The 15,506-nt window shown below is 40.6% G+C and overlaps 1 protein-coding gene across 1 annotated transcript in view; it reads left to right on the forward strand.

Moving 5' to 3' along the window:
• Positions 1 to 15,506, forward strand: part of SNTG1 (syntrophin gamma 1) — a 169,472-nt gene that overhangs the window by 49,505 nt on the left and 104,461 nt on the right. Inside the window, exons 10-11 of the mRNA XM_042464439.1 lie at positions 1,713 to 1,843; positions 14,649 to 14,790. Of these exons, the coding sequence (XP_042320373.1) occupies positions 1,713 to 1,843; positions 14,649 to 14,790 (273 nt within the window). The remainder of the gene's footprint in view (positions 1 to 1,712; positions 1,844 to 14,648; positions 14,791 to 15,506) is intronic.

Here is a 15,506-nt window from a genome sequence, read left to right on the forward strand (position 1 = left end):
GATTCACCTTAGGAGCACTGTAAGTAGGCGGGGTGGGAGGAACAACTTGAAGGCACACAACAACAACAACAGCCAACAATAATAGGTAGAGAAAACATAACAATGTATAATGTTAACAACCTTTTTTATGATGGAGCTACAGGTAGAAAAACATGAAGTTACCATCTAATTAATAATGAAATCATATACTGTGAATTCTATCATATCTGCCCCTTTTCAGAGCTTGTGTGAAGGGAGCCTCTGAGTCTTTGAGTGGCTCTATCAGAAATGTGCTGGAAAATCAAGAGCTTGGAGTTTGCCACCATCTTCTGGGTACAAATTGGGGTCTCTCCACTGTCCCCATCCCCTCAAGTGACTCATGAGAAGTGTTGACAGCAGGGCTGAAATGCTTTCATCATACATGGACTATATGCATTCTGGAACTTCAAAGATCAATTTACTACTAGGCCCAATGTCAGGGATTTTAGTGTAGCATGGAACAATAAGAAAACACATATACCATATTACACTATTAAAGCCAGGCCAGCATAATCCTTAAGATTTTTTGAAACAAAATATTTTAAATGAAGAAAGCTGATGAAATGCATCACAAATTTTTTTATTTGTTCGCATTTAAAATGCATTGCTGACATTCATCCATATGAGAAAAATAGAGTGCATGGTTTGCATGGCTGCAAGGTCGTAGCCGGGGGGGGGGGGCTTTCCATGGGGTCTGGACCCCCCCTTCCACTAGATACAATAAATAGTGTGTGCCATCGCGCTGCTGCACCCAAGCCCTGTTATAATGGTGGCACTTAGTCTAGAGCCCCCACTTCCCAAAATCCTGTCTACGTCCCTGATGGCTGGGCTTTCCAGTGGGAAGGGGTAGGTAGGTGCTTGTTACAGTGTTCCCATAGTATTGTTTCCACGATTTAAAATGATGGCTTGACCTACAAGGTCCACTTGTGAGAATGTTGAATTTTCCATTTGTTTTACATGTATGCACTTCCATAGGAAATCTGTGTAGTGGAAAAACTTTTACCAGATCACACCACAGTTTGAGGCTTCTATTGCCTCTAAGAGCAATGCACACTGTGCCACAAGGAGACTTAGGAGTCTTTTTTAATGATAGCTCATGGGGACTGGTCTCTCTTTATAGGAAAAGCTTTCAGAAGAATGGATTTCATTTGGTTTACATTGCAGAGTTATCTATACTAAATGAATTTTATAATTTCTTCTTTTTTAAAGGACAAACAAACACACACACACAAATACTGAATACTAGCCTGAATCTATTCTACAAAAACGAATATATAGCTGTTCATGCAGTGAGAGTTGTGTGCTGCAATATGTGGAATGACATCACATGTTAAACAACTGGGCAGACTATAATGGTCTACGATGACCACACAGTTTTATTTTACAGTTACGATTTTGATTGCATTTTTTTTCCTTTTTTCTTTTTGGGTGAAAAATATCTCCAGTTATATTGGAGATAATACAGAAGTTTTCACATGTCATTTCCTACTGGGGGAAGAAATCCAATTAAAAGCAGGACTGACATCTAAAATAATAATGACAGAGTCTGGCAAAGTAACATTTTATGATGATTGGAACTGACTTGTCTTAAAGGGAGGCAAAAACAAAGTAATAAATTAAGAGAAAGCTCATGCATTTATTGGGAGAATTGATGCTAACACCAAAGCTTGAAATACATTTGAAATATTTTTCAGGACACACTTTCATGTTCTTCATGGCCTACATCTCCAGGGCTTAGGTGGGAGAAAAGATGGTGTGACCTCCGATTAATCCCACTTCTTCACTCCCGGTTCTCCCAATATCTCCCAGGATCAGATATGTGCAGGTAAGGAGATATAATGTACATTCTTTTTATTCATGAATAAATCACTTGTATGCTTTAGAGTGAAAGATCTGGAGGAAAATCCAAGGTGATGTACTATGACTGAATGGTGGGAGAGCTTCAGGATGAACTTCATCATGTAGTGCAGAGTCAAAACATGGAGTTTGCTTCACAAGAGTGATTCACCAGAATCTTGAACATCCTGTAAAAGATGATAAGACAAATTCATGGTGAATAAAGCAATCAAAATATCATTATGGTCCTGTATTATCACCAGTATCTGAAGCTGGATGCCATCTCCAGCATAGGATCAGTTTCAATTGTTGCAGTACGATTATGTGGACAATTTGCTTGCAGAACAATGGCCATATATCCCTTAAATTCATGCTCATCCTGGATAATAAGATCTAACTAAGGGTATGTCAATGTGTGGGTTTGGAGTATGGTTACTCTTTCTTTGTGTATGCAGAGTGCACCTGCTGGCTTAAAAAAAAGGGATCCCATCTGATCTTGGAAGCCAAGCAAGGTCAGTCCTGATCCGTGCTTGGACAGGGGCCCACCAATGAATACCAGGTGCTGTATGCTATATTTCAGAGGAAGGAATGGTAAAACCACCTCTGATTTTTTCTTGCCTAAGAAATTCCTATGGAATTCATGGTGTCACCATAAGTTGACAGGTGAGTTGAAGGCATATGCAAACATGGCAGAATTATGTTTGGAGAACGCGTTCTTGAAATTATTGATTTTAGATACCTTGATTTTAGACACCCAGTCACAAACAACCTGTTGCCAGGGAAATGCTAATTGGTTGGACATTTGCAGACATTTTTGGAGGATATTGATTGCATGCACCATTTCAGACTAAATTCAGATGTGGCTTCAGGACTGAATTAGTTTTTCATCCTGATGGATGCCCTATATATATATTGCCTCAGATGTTGCTGTCAAATAACCACAATACATCAGGTTGGAAGTAAGGCCACAACTTTATTTGCAACAATTGGTAGGGTTGGCACAAAGCATAAGGTCAGGATCTGTGAAATCAAACAACCCGATGTTGTCTGATTATCCAAACCTGGCACCCACCAGGTGCTTGGGATGACCTAGGGGCTAAGGAACACAACTTGACCGCAAACATTGTCTTGCATTCACAAATTCACTAAGCCCCTAGTCACCGGGAGGCGCTCCCACGTTCTGGCCCCCGCAATGGCCAAACGCCTGCCCTATTCGCCCCCTTGTACCTATTGACTCCCAAACCAGAGCTCCATAGCCCTGGTACCACAATGTGCAGATCCTGGCCTATACTGCCGCCAAAGTTGTGACGAAAAAACAGCCACAAAACAGTGGTGGGCGGGCAGGAGAAGCTCAAAGTCTTTCTCCCTTCCTCAGCTTGGCTCCGCTCTGCTCGAAGCCAAGGGCCAACTGAGGGCTGGGGCCAGCAACGTGGCCTAAAATAGGCCTAGGCCCTGCCCATATTGCATGCTGTGCAGAGCCCCTCCTCCAAGGCCACCCAACCAATGGACAGCCCTGGAGGACCGGAAGCTCCGCACCAACGAGCCCGGCTCCCAGAGCATTGCAGAGCGATGGGACCGCCCCATCCGCTCCGTGCACCAGTAGGGAGCCGGAGCAAGCCCCAATGCACACTGGGGCTTGTAGTTCCAGCTGCTTCTAGCGGCAAAATAATTTGTATTCCGCTTTTTCACAAAGGAATCAAAGCGGATTCCAACAGTATAATGAAAACATCAAACAGGTAAAAATTACAATTTTAAACCCCCAAAATCCCAACCCTCCTCCCAATCATAAAAACAATGATCATCCCATAAAAAGAGATTAAACATCCAAATTGAAAACTGTCCAATAGGAATACACTAAAATTTCGAGCAGATTAGCGCAAGAAATTAGGGATGGGTGGGAGGATGGTATCAATCAATTTTGATATCGGAACAATAGAGGTATCATTAGAGGGGGGAGGCAAGTCTAATGGATCTAACCTAGTCTGGGGGAGGGGGTGACAGAGCAAGTGTGATATTGCTCTTTCATTTCTTTGTGCAGCTTTTGCTATCATGGCAGTGGTATCCTCTTAGACCATTACTGACATGTGGTTTGGAAACTCTCTATTACAGCGATTCCAGTAATGACTGCAGGGCTGAATAAAGAACGATAAGGCATGTTGTTTAGGCCTTTAGCAGATGTTATGAGGAGCCCTAGATGTTATGAGGAGCCTTATTTTCTCCTCATCTCTGTTTAAAATCTATATAAAACCCTAAGGAACAGTATGTTGACATCTTGTAGCACCTTTGAAACTAACTGAAAGAAAGAAGTTGGCAGCATGAGCTTTCACTGGATCTTATCACACAAGGAAATTACCGCACTGATATCGTGGTCCAAATGCTTCAGAAGCACAGAGGTGAGATCACCAGTCATGCTTCTGAAGCATGACTGAAGCACGTCCTGCTCTTCTCCTGTCGACAAATTGTTCACAGAGGAGTCATTACTGTAATAACGGGATTTTCCATTATGCAAAAAATGGTTGCTCCACAAACACTTTGACAACAGAAGAACAGTGAAATGCCTCAATGACATTTGAGAAGCATGACCGGCGATCCCACTTTCACGCTTCTGAAGTGTTTGGGCCACGATTCCAGCGCGGTAAGTGCCTCATGTGATAAGGGCCATAGACTTAAGTCTACTTCCTCAGATGCATTTGGATTAGGGAACAGTTCTTCAAAGATTTGGTGCAAGATGCTTGTAATGTGCTGATGACACGTGGCCTTTTTTCTCCATAATGTCTGAATAAAATGAGGCATGCAAGCTCTAGAACATTGCTTGGGCACAATTCCTGTGTCTACTCTAGGAGATAGTTCCTTGATTTGGTTTAGATAAGGTTACATTCATGTGAAGGATTGAGTTCACAATCTAGGAACGATCCTGAATCAGAGTGGCCAGATATCATAACCACAAAGGAAGTAAAGACACCACAAAATGTAGGACATTCAAGATAATGCAGAACATCACAAAATAGAAGCTAAACTCTAATATAAATATAAATTCATGCTTCTTAGTTATGCTGAAAATGGAGGACATTTTGGGATTCCTCCTGGACAGAAGTTGAAATATAGGACATGTCCTAGAAACTCAGTGGCCATTTTGATTGGATGAGTTTTCAAACTTTTAATCTGTGAGTCACTTCTGTGGGTCACTGGGGGTCCAGAGCTAGAAGCCTAATTTTATATAACTGCTGGCAGAGGATTTCCAGACCATTCATTGCAAGAGGAAAGGCTGATTCTCTTCAAAATGTGGCCATTTTGGTTGGGTGAGTTCTTAAACTTTTTAAATCTTAACGGCACACAATTTTTTTTATAGTCAAGCAAGTTTTGGAGTACATAGGAGAAAGTGACCTTGGAACAGTGTTTGAGGGGTTCTTCTTTAATTTTTCACTTTATTTTTTTTACTTTTTTCTTGAAGGGGCTTGTGGGGACTTTTGCTAAGACAGTGGTTCTCAACCTTTCTAATGCTGTGACCCTTTAATACAGTTCCTCAAGTTGTGGTGACCCCCAACAATAAAATTATTTTTGTTGCTACTTCATAACTTTAATTTTGCTACTGTTATGAATCGTATTTTCATTGTTACAAATTGAACATAAGTAAAACATAGTGATTAATCACAAAAACAGGCAATGGCCAACCCCCTCTGAAGAAACTTGTCCAGAAAGCCCCAGGATAGGTTTTCCTTAAGCTTTGAGCATGAAGCCACACTCTCTCAGCCTCAGAGGATGGCAATGGCCAATGTGGTATTAAATAGTGACTGGACAACATAGTTTTCCAACAAAGACTGGACAATTAGTTCAAAATGCAGCAGCTTTCTCAAGCGTTCTCGAAAATCGGTTTCCAGAACGCTCAGTGGCGTCAACATTCTTGCTGTGTGATATACAGCGTTCCCCGCCACCTCCTGTCCCCAGAACGGTCCCTTTAAAAATGCTCAGGGGCCGTTCTAAGCTAAATGCAATAAACTCCAAAGTGTTGGTTATTACCTTTAAAGCCTTAAATGGCTTGGGCCCGAGTAACTTGAGGGAATGCCTCTCCCTACACAATCTGCCCCGCACTGTCAGAATAACTGGGAAGAAATCACTAGACTACGTAAATACCAGGCTAATGACCACTTCCTAAAGAGCATTTTCTGCCTTGGCCCCCCAAGTTGTGGAATGATTTGTCGGAAGAGATCCATCTAATTACCACCTTAGATGTTTTCAAGAAGACACTGAAGATGGATCTCTTCCGGCGAGCCTACCCACCAAACCTGCTGTACAATTCTCACCTCTGTCAGTATTGTATGTTTTTTACAGAGAGTCAACCAGCTGTATTGTATTGATAGTAATGTATATATATATTTATGCTATGTATTTAATATTGTTGAAATATGTTTTTATTGTTGAAATTTGCTGACTGGTGTAATCCTGCCTCGATCTGCAGGGAGAGGTGGGAAATAGAAATTTATTATTATTATTATTATTATTATTATTATTGGTCACTGTCAGCCATGATTACATGGCATTTTTCCACCAGTGCTAAGTTATGGGAAGTGACATCAGAAATTATGGTCACTAAGTGCAGTAAAGTGCTGCAAAAGGCTGTAAAAGTGCAAAGTCACCCTGGACAGGGAACAGAGATCATTGCGACACAGGAGGAAGAGGCAGGGCCAAAAAGGCCACATGGAACCCTGGCTATAAAAGGGGAGTGCCTCAAGTCACAGTGTGGGTGATGGTCAGTGTTGGAGTTGTAAGGTAGCCTTGCACATAGTGAAATTTCTGAAGAATAAAAGCCTCATGAAGAGACATTTGGCTAGTCTCTTTTGTCAGCTTCTGGAAGGGGAATGGCATTTCTCCAGTTTGCACATGGCTGCCTGTCACTCAAGAGGTGGTGATCCTGGTGCAAAAGTCAGTGTGTTCACAGTTAACAACAACAAATACTTATGTTAGGGCATTTAGTGTTGTTACCACAAGCAATTGATATTGCTAGCACTAGTGATTGGTTCTAAGCAAGGACCATCATTGTTGAGTTTTTGTCACTGGTATAAAACACTTTTTTCCACACAGGTTCATCCCAGACTGGTGACCAATTTTTTTTCACATAGATTTGTCAATACATGGTATCTACTGTATGTTATAGTTATGGTAGCTGAGCTTTATAAAACCCATTTTAGTGAAATAAAAGAAATATAATTAATGCTCAGAGGTGCGACGTTTACTGAGATTCTTGGCAATACAGGAACAGAAATTCTTTCTGATTAATGTAGAAAATATTTTCAGTAGTATTGAGCAGAATGATAATTGGCTGTCAGTGAACTGGAATATTGGCTCAATAAATTAGGTTTACACAGAAGAATTTTGTTATTTACTTTCAGCTGGAAATAAAATATTTTCACAAGTTGTGGAATGAGCAAAGAATATGCCAGAGATATTTCAGCAAGAAATGTGAACTGGAAATAGATTTCTCACATGATTCCATATTCTTACAAGGTATTGGGGTGACTGCATGCATGTTCTAGTGAAATCTCCTTGCGTCTGGGAAGCTAACATAAAAAAGAAGGCATCATCTCTGCCTCATCACATGAGGAAACACTAAATTCTCCATAGACAAACAGCCAATGTTCTGTTGTATTCTAATGTCAATGACTAGTATGTGTGGGGAGAGTATTTTTAGTTGACTAGAAGAAAAGTGAATTGTTTATGTTGCATTGTTAATGACCAGGTAAATCAGAAATCACATGTCTATCCATGGATCTGTAAATCTCCAATTAAAGTTTGCTTAAAGGGGTGTGTTTGAAACTTATTTTACTGTCTTTTCAATGTCTTATTGAGAATTTTGTCTGTATAGGCGATTTATGATGTCTAAGTCTGTCTCATTTTTTTTTAATTTGTTGGCTTTTATTATGGCTCTTACTATTATTGTTATTGTATTAGGATTTAAAATGTGTGTAGGTGTAATCTGACATGATAAATCACAATAAGTGTTATAAGTGTTATATCTTTCTCCTTAAATGAAACAGACAAGTATTTCTCTTTATTGCCATGGTAAAGGAGATGTGGGAAAACTGTTATACCTAATGCAAAATGAACTCAACGCAGATGGATCAGTGCATCCCCCCCCATATGTTAAAGAAAGAACACACAAAATCAGATCAACTTTATAGTGATGTCAGAAATGTATCTGTTTTAAGTGAGCTATGGGACAGTGAGCTATGCTGTTGTGAACAGTCAAAGGAATAAAAATGAGGAGGGGTGGGATGGGGAAGGGAAAAAAAAGGGAATATGGAAGGACCATGAAGAATAACTAGTTTTTGTCTCCCACTGTTGGGTCTTTGCAATGTTTACCTTCTTTCCTCTATGGCAGTTTGACTATTTTCACCACCCTTTTGCCTTCCAGAATATCGTCTCCTTCCCACATATAACTCAGTTTAAAGCCCTCCTGATCAAATTTTTGAAATTTTTTTTTCCAACAGTCTCAAAAAATTGATCAGGAGGGCTTTAAGCTGCTTCCTTCTTCTTCCTTTTGCTGCAGACATACCCCCCAAAACCCTTTTTATTGTGTGGAGAAGATGACAAAATGCTAACAGGAGACAGAGAAAAGGCAGAATTACTGAACACCTTCTTTGCTTCAGTCTTCTCAGAAAATACAAAGGGTGCTCAACCTGAGGATTAAGCATATGACAAAATAGGGGAAATTCAGCACAGAATGAGTAAAGATATATACAGGAATACTTTGTTAATCTAAATGAATATAAGCTTCCAGGACCAGATGAACTACATCCAAGGGTTTTAAAAGAGCTGGCAAATGTAATATCGGAGCCATTGGCAATAATATTTGAGAACTCCTGGAGAACAGGAGAAGTACCAGCAGACTGGAGGAAGGCAAACGTTGTCCCCATCTTCAAAAAGGGGAAAAAAGAGGATCCCAACAATTATCTTCCAGTTAGTCTGACATCTATACCAGGAAAGATTCTAGAGCAGATCATTAAACAGAGAGTCTGTGAACATCTAGAAGGCAATGCCATAATCCCAAAAAGTCAACATGGGTTAGAAACAAGTCATGCCAGACATATCTCTTTCTTTGATTAAATTACCAGCTTGGTAGATGAAGGGAATGCTGTGGATATAGTATATCTTGATTTCAGTAAGGCCTTTGACAAAGTTCCCCATGATATTCTTGCAACCAGGCTTGTAAAATGTGGGCTAGACAAGGCAACTGTTACATGGATTTGTAATTGGTTGACTGGCTGAACCCAAAGGGTGCTCAACAATGGCTCCTTTTCATCCTGGAGAGAAGTGACCAGTAGAGTCCCACAGGGCTCTGTCCTGGGCCCAGTGTTAATAATCATCTTTATCAATGTCTTGGATGACAGAATTGGGGGCATACTCATCAAATTTGCAGATGACACCAAATTAGGAGGAATAGCTAATACTCCAGAGGACAGGATCAAAATTCAAAATGAACTGAATAGACTAGAAAGCTGGGCCAAAGCTAACAAAATGAACTTCAACATGGAGAAATGCAAGGTACTGCACTTATGGTGGAAAACTAAAATGCACAGATGGGGGACACCTGGGAACAAGACTACATGTGAAAGGGATCTAGGAGTCCAAGGTGACCACAAGTTGAACATGAGTCAACAGTGTGATGTGGCAGTTAAAAAGACCAATGCAATTTTAGGCTGCATCAATAAAAGTATACTGTCTAGATCAGGGGTAGGCAACCTGCGGCCTGCGGGCCGGATGCGGCCCGGTGAGGCCTTGGGACCGGCCCCAGCCCAGTCCTGCCGCTGATTGCCGCCGGGGCCTTTGGCCTCTCACGTGCAGGGGCAAGGTGGGCAATTGTCTATAGACGCCTCAGAAACATGCATTTATATTAACATTTTTTAAAAAATCAGCAATTTTTTTTGCGTGTCCTCCACTTTTTTTAAAAAAAGTGTCCACCATTTGAAAATGTTGTCCTACATTTGTCCCGGTTTATTTATTTATTTAATTTTTTTTAAAATTATTTAATTATTTATTTTTTGGCTTCGGCACCCCAGTTGTCTGAGGGACAGCAACCCGGCCCCCGGCTCAAAAAGATTGCCTACCCCTGGTCTAGATCAAGAGAAGTAACAGTGCCACAATATCCTGCTTTGGTCAGGCCCCACCTGGAATATTGTGTCCAGTTCTAGGCACCACTATTCAAAAAGGACATTGAGAAACTGGAGCGTGTCCACAGGAGAGCAACTAAAATGGTGAAGGATCTGGAAACCATGTCCTATAAGGAACGACTTAGGGAGCCGGGGATGTTTAGCTTGGAGAAAAGAAGGTTAAGAGGTGATATGACAGCCCTGTTTAAATATTTGAAGGGATGTCATACTGAGGAGGGGGCAAGCTTGTTTTCTGCTGCTCCAGAGAATAGGACCCGGAACAATGGATACAAGCTACAGGAAAAGATATTCCACCTCAACATTAAGAGAAACTTCCTGACAGTAAGGGCTGTTCAACAGTGGAACACACTCCCTTGGAGTGTAGTGGAGTGTCCTTCCCTGGAGGTCTTTAAACAGAGGCTGGATAGCCATCTGTTGAGGATGCTTTGATTGAGATTTTCTGCATTGCAGGGGGTTGGACTGGATGGCCCTTGTGGTCTCTTCCAACTCTATGATTCTATGATTCTATGAATAGTATTCATAAGGCAAAGATTGGTATAAAAGGCCCAGATAACTCCTGATTATCTAAATAATCACTGCAGAGTCGCTTATTGCTAGTGTTCTATCACTTGATTCTTAGCAGAACTCCAAACAGATGGCTAACCAACACAGCTTAGAAACAGAGAAGATGGAAAGCTATTTCAGCTACATATACAACATTGTTCTGATTCTTCTGACATCTGTTTAAGATCTGAGCAAATAAAACTGCCTCTCTTGCTACATAGTTTGAGATAAAGTGCCTCCTGATGATGTTCCTAACAAACTTCTAACCTCAAAGAGGTTTTCCTTTTGAATACTTGGAAGATATTTGACAATAGCCCCCCCCCCCCAATCCAAATCTTAAAGAAGATTTGTCCTATTCATTAGGACAAACTAGAGCACTGTACTAATCTACCAGGGTTATCAAAACTATTCCAGCTCAAAGTCAAACTGGAACCCTGAAGAGAATGGTTGCAAATAATCAGCATATTCCACCACTATCTAGAACTGAAACTTCAAACACTCCAATACTTTGACCACAAAATTTGATACTGGCCAGAAATTATCAGAATTTATTAGATTTAAAATGAGCTACTTCAGCAGTGGTTTACCTTCTTAACCTAATAGGAATCACCATTTCCTTTATGGAAGCTTTGTCCACATTTTCATGTCTAAAAAGCTATCCTATCCTTATTTAACAGTGGGAATTTGAAGGCTCAAGTAATGGTTTTCTAGAGTATAAACAAGGAGGCCTATAACCATCTGAAAAAAACTATGCAAAACAACTAGCTGACACATTGGTTACCAAGAAAAATGCCAGTATCATTGCTATATGATAATTAAATATGGATTCCTAAGTACAGTCATAGTTATTACCCTCTTTTACCAAACATGCTCTAGTCATCAACATTGTCAACCAGAATACTTCAGAACAAGTGGGTTGAGGATGGTCAGGATAATAATTTCAGGGACACTATTTCACTGCCTCATTTCAAGTGGAGACCAGAGTGTGGGACGAATATCTGGCTGAGATATTTCAGAATACTGTACTGTCTGGATTTAGGCTCTCCGTAACTTACAATTCATCAAAATTACAAGCACTTTAAAGGAAAGTACCAACCAAGTCCTGAAATAGACAGACCAAATAAACTGGTTTCCAGCTGTGTTCAAGATGTAGCATTTAGATGATGCACACCCTGAGTGTGGCCAGAAACTGCACCAAGACTGTGTCTTTTACAAAGAACAAGGCCAAAAAGGAGCATCAAAATACAGCTCCTTTTCCCAGTCCAGTTTGAAATCATGGCAGCAGCCCAAATCAGGGCCGAGTGTGTGCAGTTGCCACAGCCCTGGCACGATTCGTACCAGAGCAGACACAGCTTTGTGCCAAAATTGTTACCATCCCGTCCCCAATTGGAACATCTCCCATTATGAAAAAGAAGGATTTTTATGTAAGAACAGAAGGATGGGATGGTAATGATCTGGGCATGGAATTGTACAATAAGACACGGTCCCATCCCAGTCTCAGCCTGTGCCCAGAATGGGGAAAGGCAGCTAGTGTGATAATCTTCTGTGTCTTCCCGCATGGAAGGAGTTGGACTGGATGGCCCTCCTGGTCTTTTACACCAATAAATTTTATGAAATTAATTAAATAATTTAAAAAGTTAAGAATCTAAGAGTCAATCTACCTATTACTTTTTATCTTTTATGCTATATCAGTGCATTTGACTCAGTCCAGATCAGGATGTTTTGCCTTTGATGACTGTGGCCTCAATGAAGATCAGCACCCATACACCAGCAATTTATACTGCCAGAAAGTGATTCACTGATATAAAGAACCAAGGCCCAAGTCAGAGTGGCATTTTGGGTTGGCCTGGGCCTGAATTAGGTTGCCTGAGGGCTGAGAGTTTACATGCTCCAAGCCCTTCTCGAGGCACCCAGGTGCCATCTTGGCACATGGCTGACCAGAAGGAGCATGCCATGATGACATTGCTCATGTGCAGTGTCCATGCACATGAGGGACATCATAAGGCTGCATTGCGGCCCTTATGGTACCCCTGTAGCACCAGGAACTGGAACCATGTTTTGTGGCTCCTTTTTGAGCAGGTTGGGGGCATGGTGTTCAGTTGCCGCATCCCCAACCCAGCTCATCCCTGTTGGGCTGTCTGTCGAGCCCCCAAGACTCATTCATGGCTATTTCAACTGGAAAAACACTATAGATTCAAATGATTCAAATGTGTTTAGCTTTGGGTGTCACTTAGCAAAATATACAAAAGAACATATTTAATGTGCCAGAATGGTGATTAAACAAAAAAGAAGTGTATTATTTTTGGAAATAACATTTCCACACTTTTCAGCAGGCTATACATAGCAGCTACTGTTATCTGCTGTGTGACAGATTAAATGAAAGAGCAGCATTTGCAAAAATCATGCGATGCCCACTGTATCAAACAAATACAGTCTGATATATGTGTATATGAAAGCAAATTTTCACCTCTTTGAAACATTCTTGGACGAGTACTGCTTGATATAGGACACTCAATTGAGGATGACTTCCTAATGCTCTTTTCCTTTTTCTTTCATGCTACTATTAAAAAATGTCCTTGAAAATATCATGCTACTATTTCTGGCAAATGATAAAGTGAAGAAACATTTCTTTATCAGTCCTTATGACACTCGTAGGTGATAGATGGTTAGTTTACTTCTATATGAAAGCCTAGCTTTCTCTGGCTTTCGGTAAGCCATTGCTCTCTCTTACAATATTGATGAACTATACCAGGAAATCTACACTTCCAATCACAACATCACAAGTGGCTTACAGTCCCTAAAATGTTGCCAGAAATTAGTCTACATTTTGGCAAAAGAAGGCATTTTACAACAGAGTCTCCACTCTCCTCTTCACACCCCTTGTTTTTAACTGATAATGCTTCACATAAGCTAACATAACAAGTATAGAAATTATTGCTTAAAATCCAGTATTTATTGCAAATGTATGGGCTGATACATATCAGTAGTAGTGTTTTTCAAGTATCAACCAGTCTTAAGTACATTGTTTTGAACTGTCAGCCAGCTTTAATTGCCACTAGAAATTATTCCCCCCCCCCCCCCGGTGTGAAGTGTGGTGTTGGCAGCTTTTCCTCCTGCACATGTACTGAAGTAATGATGCTCAGATGAGAACTTCCATGGGAAAGGACATGTCTCCATTTATTATGCCATCAAAATGACTGTCCATATGTCCAAGAAAGAACTGAGGCAATGGAGCTGGGTGTAGAAATTACAGTAACCTCTTTTTATTTCAGAATCTCCCAAGAATATACTCCTGACCTGTTATTGTTGTTGTTTAATCATGATTGGTTCTGATAATTCACCCTTAATGTGGCCATGGCAAGAAATTCATCATTTAGACATTAGGGGGAAAACTCTTAATCTGTATAGGGACAACTACTTTCAAATCCCAAGGCTTTGGGACACACTGGATGAGACCTAAACTGACTTGAGTCATTACCAGATTATCAGATTCCTCCAGTGGTGAAACATGGGTGTGATGGGTCCCCACCTACTAAGTGGGTCACTATCACATATCTCTCCTTGGTTTTCTTCACCAGCAGGCTGTCTGCCACCCTTCTCTATGGCTCATATTGCAGCACTGAATGCAGCCACATCTCCCTAGCTAGACACTCCTGGTGCTTATCATTTCTGGAAGGTCACACTGATTGCTTTTTCCTGCCAGTGCAAGGAAAGAGCTGGTGGCAACAGACATCACTGATGGACAGTGAGTATTCATCCTATGCTTCACTATTTGTTCTGATGATATCATTCCTCAGACTGCAGAAAGTGCTTGATCAACTGCTGTTTTGACATGATGGCAGCAAATATTAAACATATCATGCCCCTCACTTTAAATGGTATTTACTATGACAGTGGAGCAGGTAGCATGGTACCCACAATGCCTCCTTCTGAAGAAGGACTCTGTACTCTGAGGACAGTGGGGGGCACGATGGTTTGGGAAGTCATGGGGAAAATTAATTAAATAAGGCAATCTGGGAGGGGAAGGAGGAGGAGAAAGTGAAGATCTGTTTATATCCTGTTGTGTTATATTTTGTACTGGTCCAGGTGTGAAACTAAAAATTTAGAGCTACATACTGTATATGACAACACTGAACATCAGTTAATACTGATTCATTACAATTACAAACTCCACTGGTGCATTGGTCCTTTGTCCCCTGAGGGAAATGATATTCTTTTGAAAAAAGATGTACTGTGAAAAAATATGAGGATTTAAAACACCTACCCACTTCATGTACAATTAAATATAGGATTTTTAACACTCTGAAAGAAATCCAGCTGCATCAATTACACATGCTAGCCAGTGTCCCCAGTTAGCTGAAACATCTGTCATCAGACACTTACACTATAATGAGAGTACAAGTGCAACTTTCATGAAGAACCTGCTGCATATTAACAATACAAGCAGCCTGGAGAGTCCCATAGATGATCTACAGTACTAGATTGATCAAATACACATCTGTTTGCATGTCATTTTCAAAATTGCTTTTCTTTTCATGTCTAAGGCAGCTAATATTTCTCCCTTTCCTAAAATGCATCAAATTTGCATGCTTCTTCTTACTGGCATTTTTGGTTATGGTTTTTAATATGCACACACATTGTTTACTCACCAGAATGTTAGTCTGTTATTTGAATGGGGACTTAAATAGAGCATGGTACAGTAATTGAGATGTCCATTTCACTTAGAATGTGAATATCTATCTTTATCATGCTCAGCATGGTGGGAAGAGAATCAGTCTTTGGCAAATGAGAGGAGCCCAAAGCTTCCAGTTAACCCAAACCTTAAATGGAGAGATAAGCAATAATGCTCTTCATCAGCACAAAAAATCCATCTCTTTGGTGCACTTCTTGGACACTTCTGTGGTTTGAGCATAGGACCTAGACTCTGGAAATCAGGTTTTGATT

This window comes from Sceloporus undulatus, chromosome 4 (assembly GCF_019175285.1).
Source record: "Sceloporus undulatus isolate JIND9_A2432 ecotype Alabama chromosome 4, SceUnd_v1.1, whole genome shotgun sequence".
Taxonomy (NCBI): domain Eukaryota; kingdom Metazoa; phylum Chordata; class Lepidosauria; order Squamata; family Phrynosomatidae; genus Sceloporus; species Sceloporus undulatus.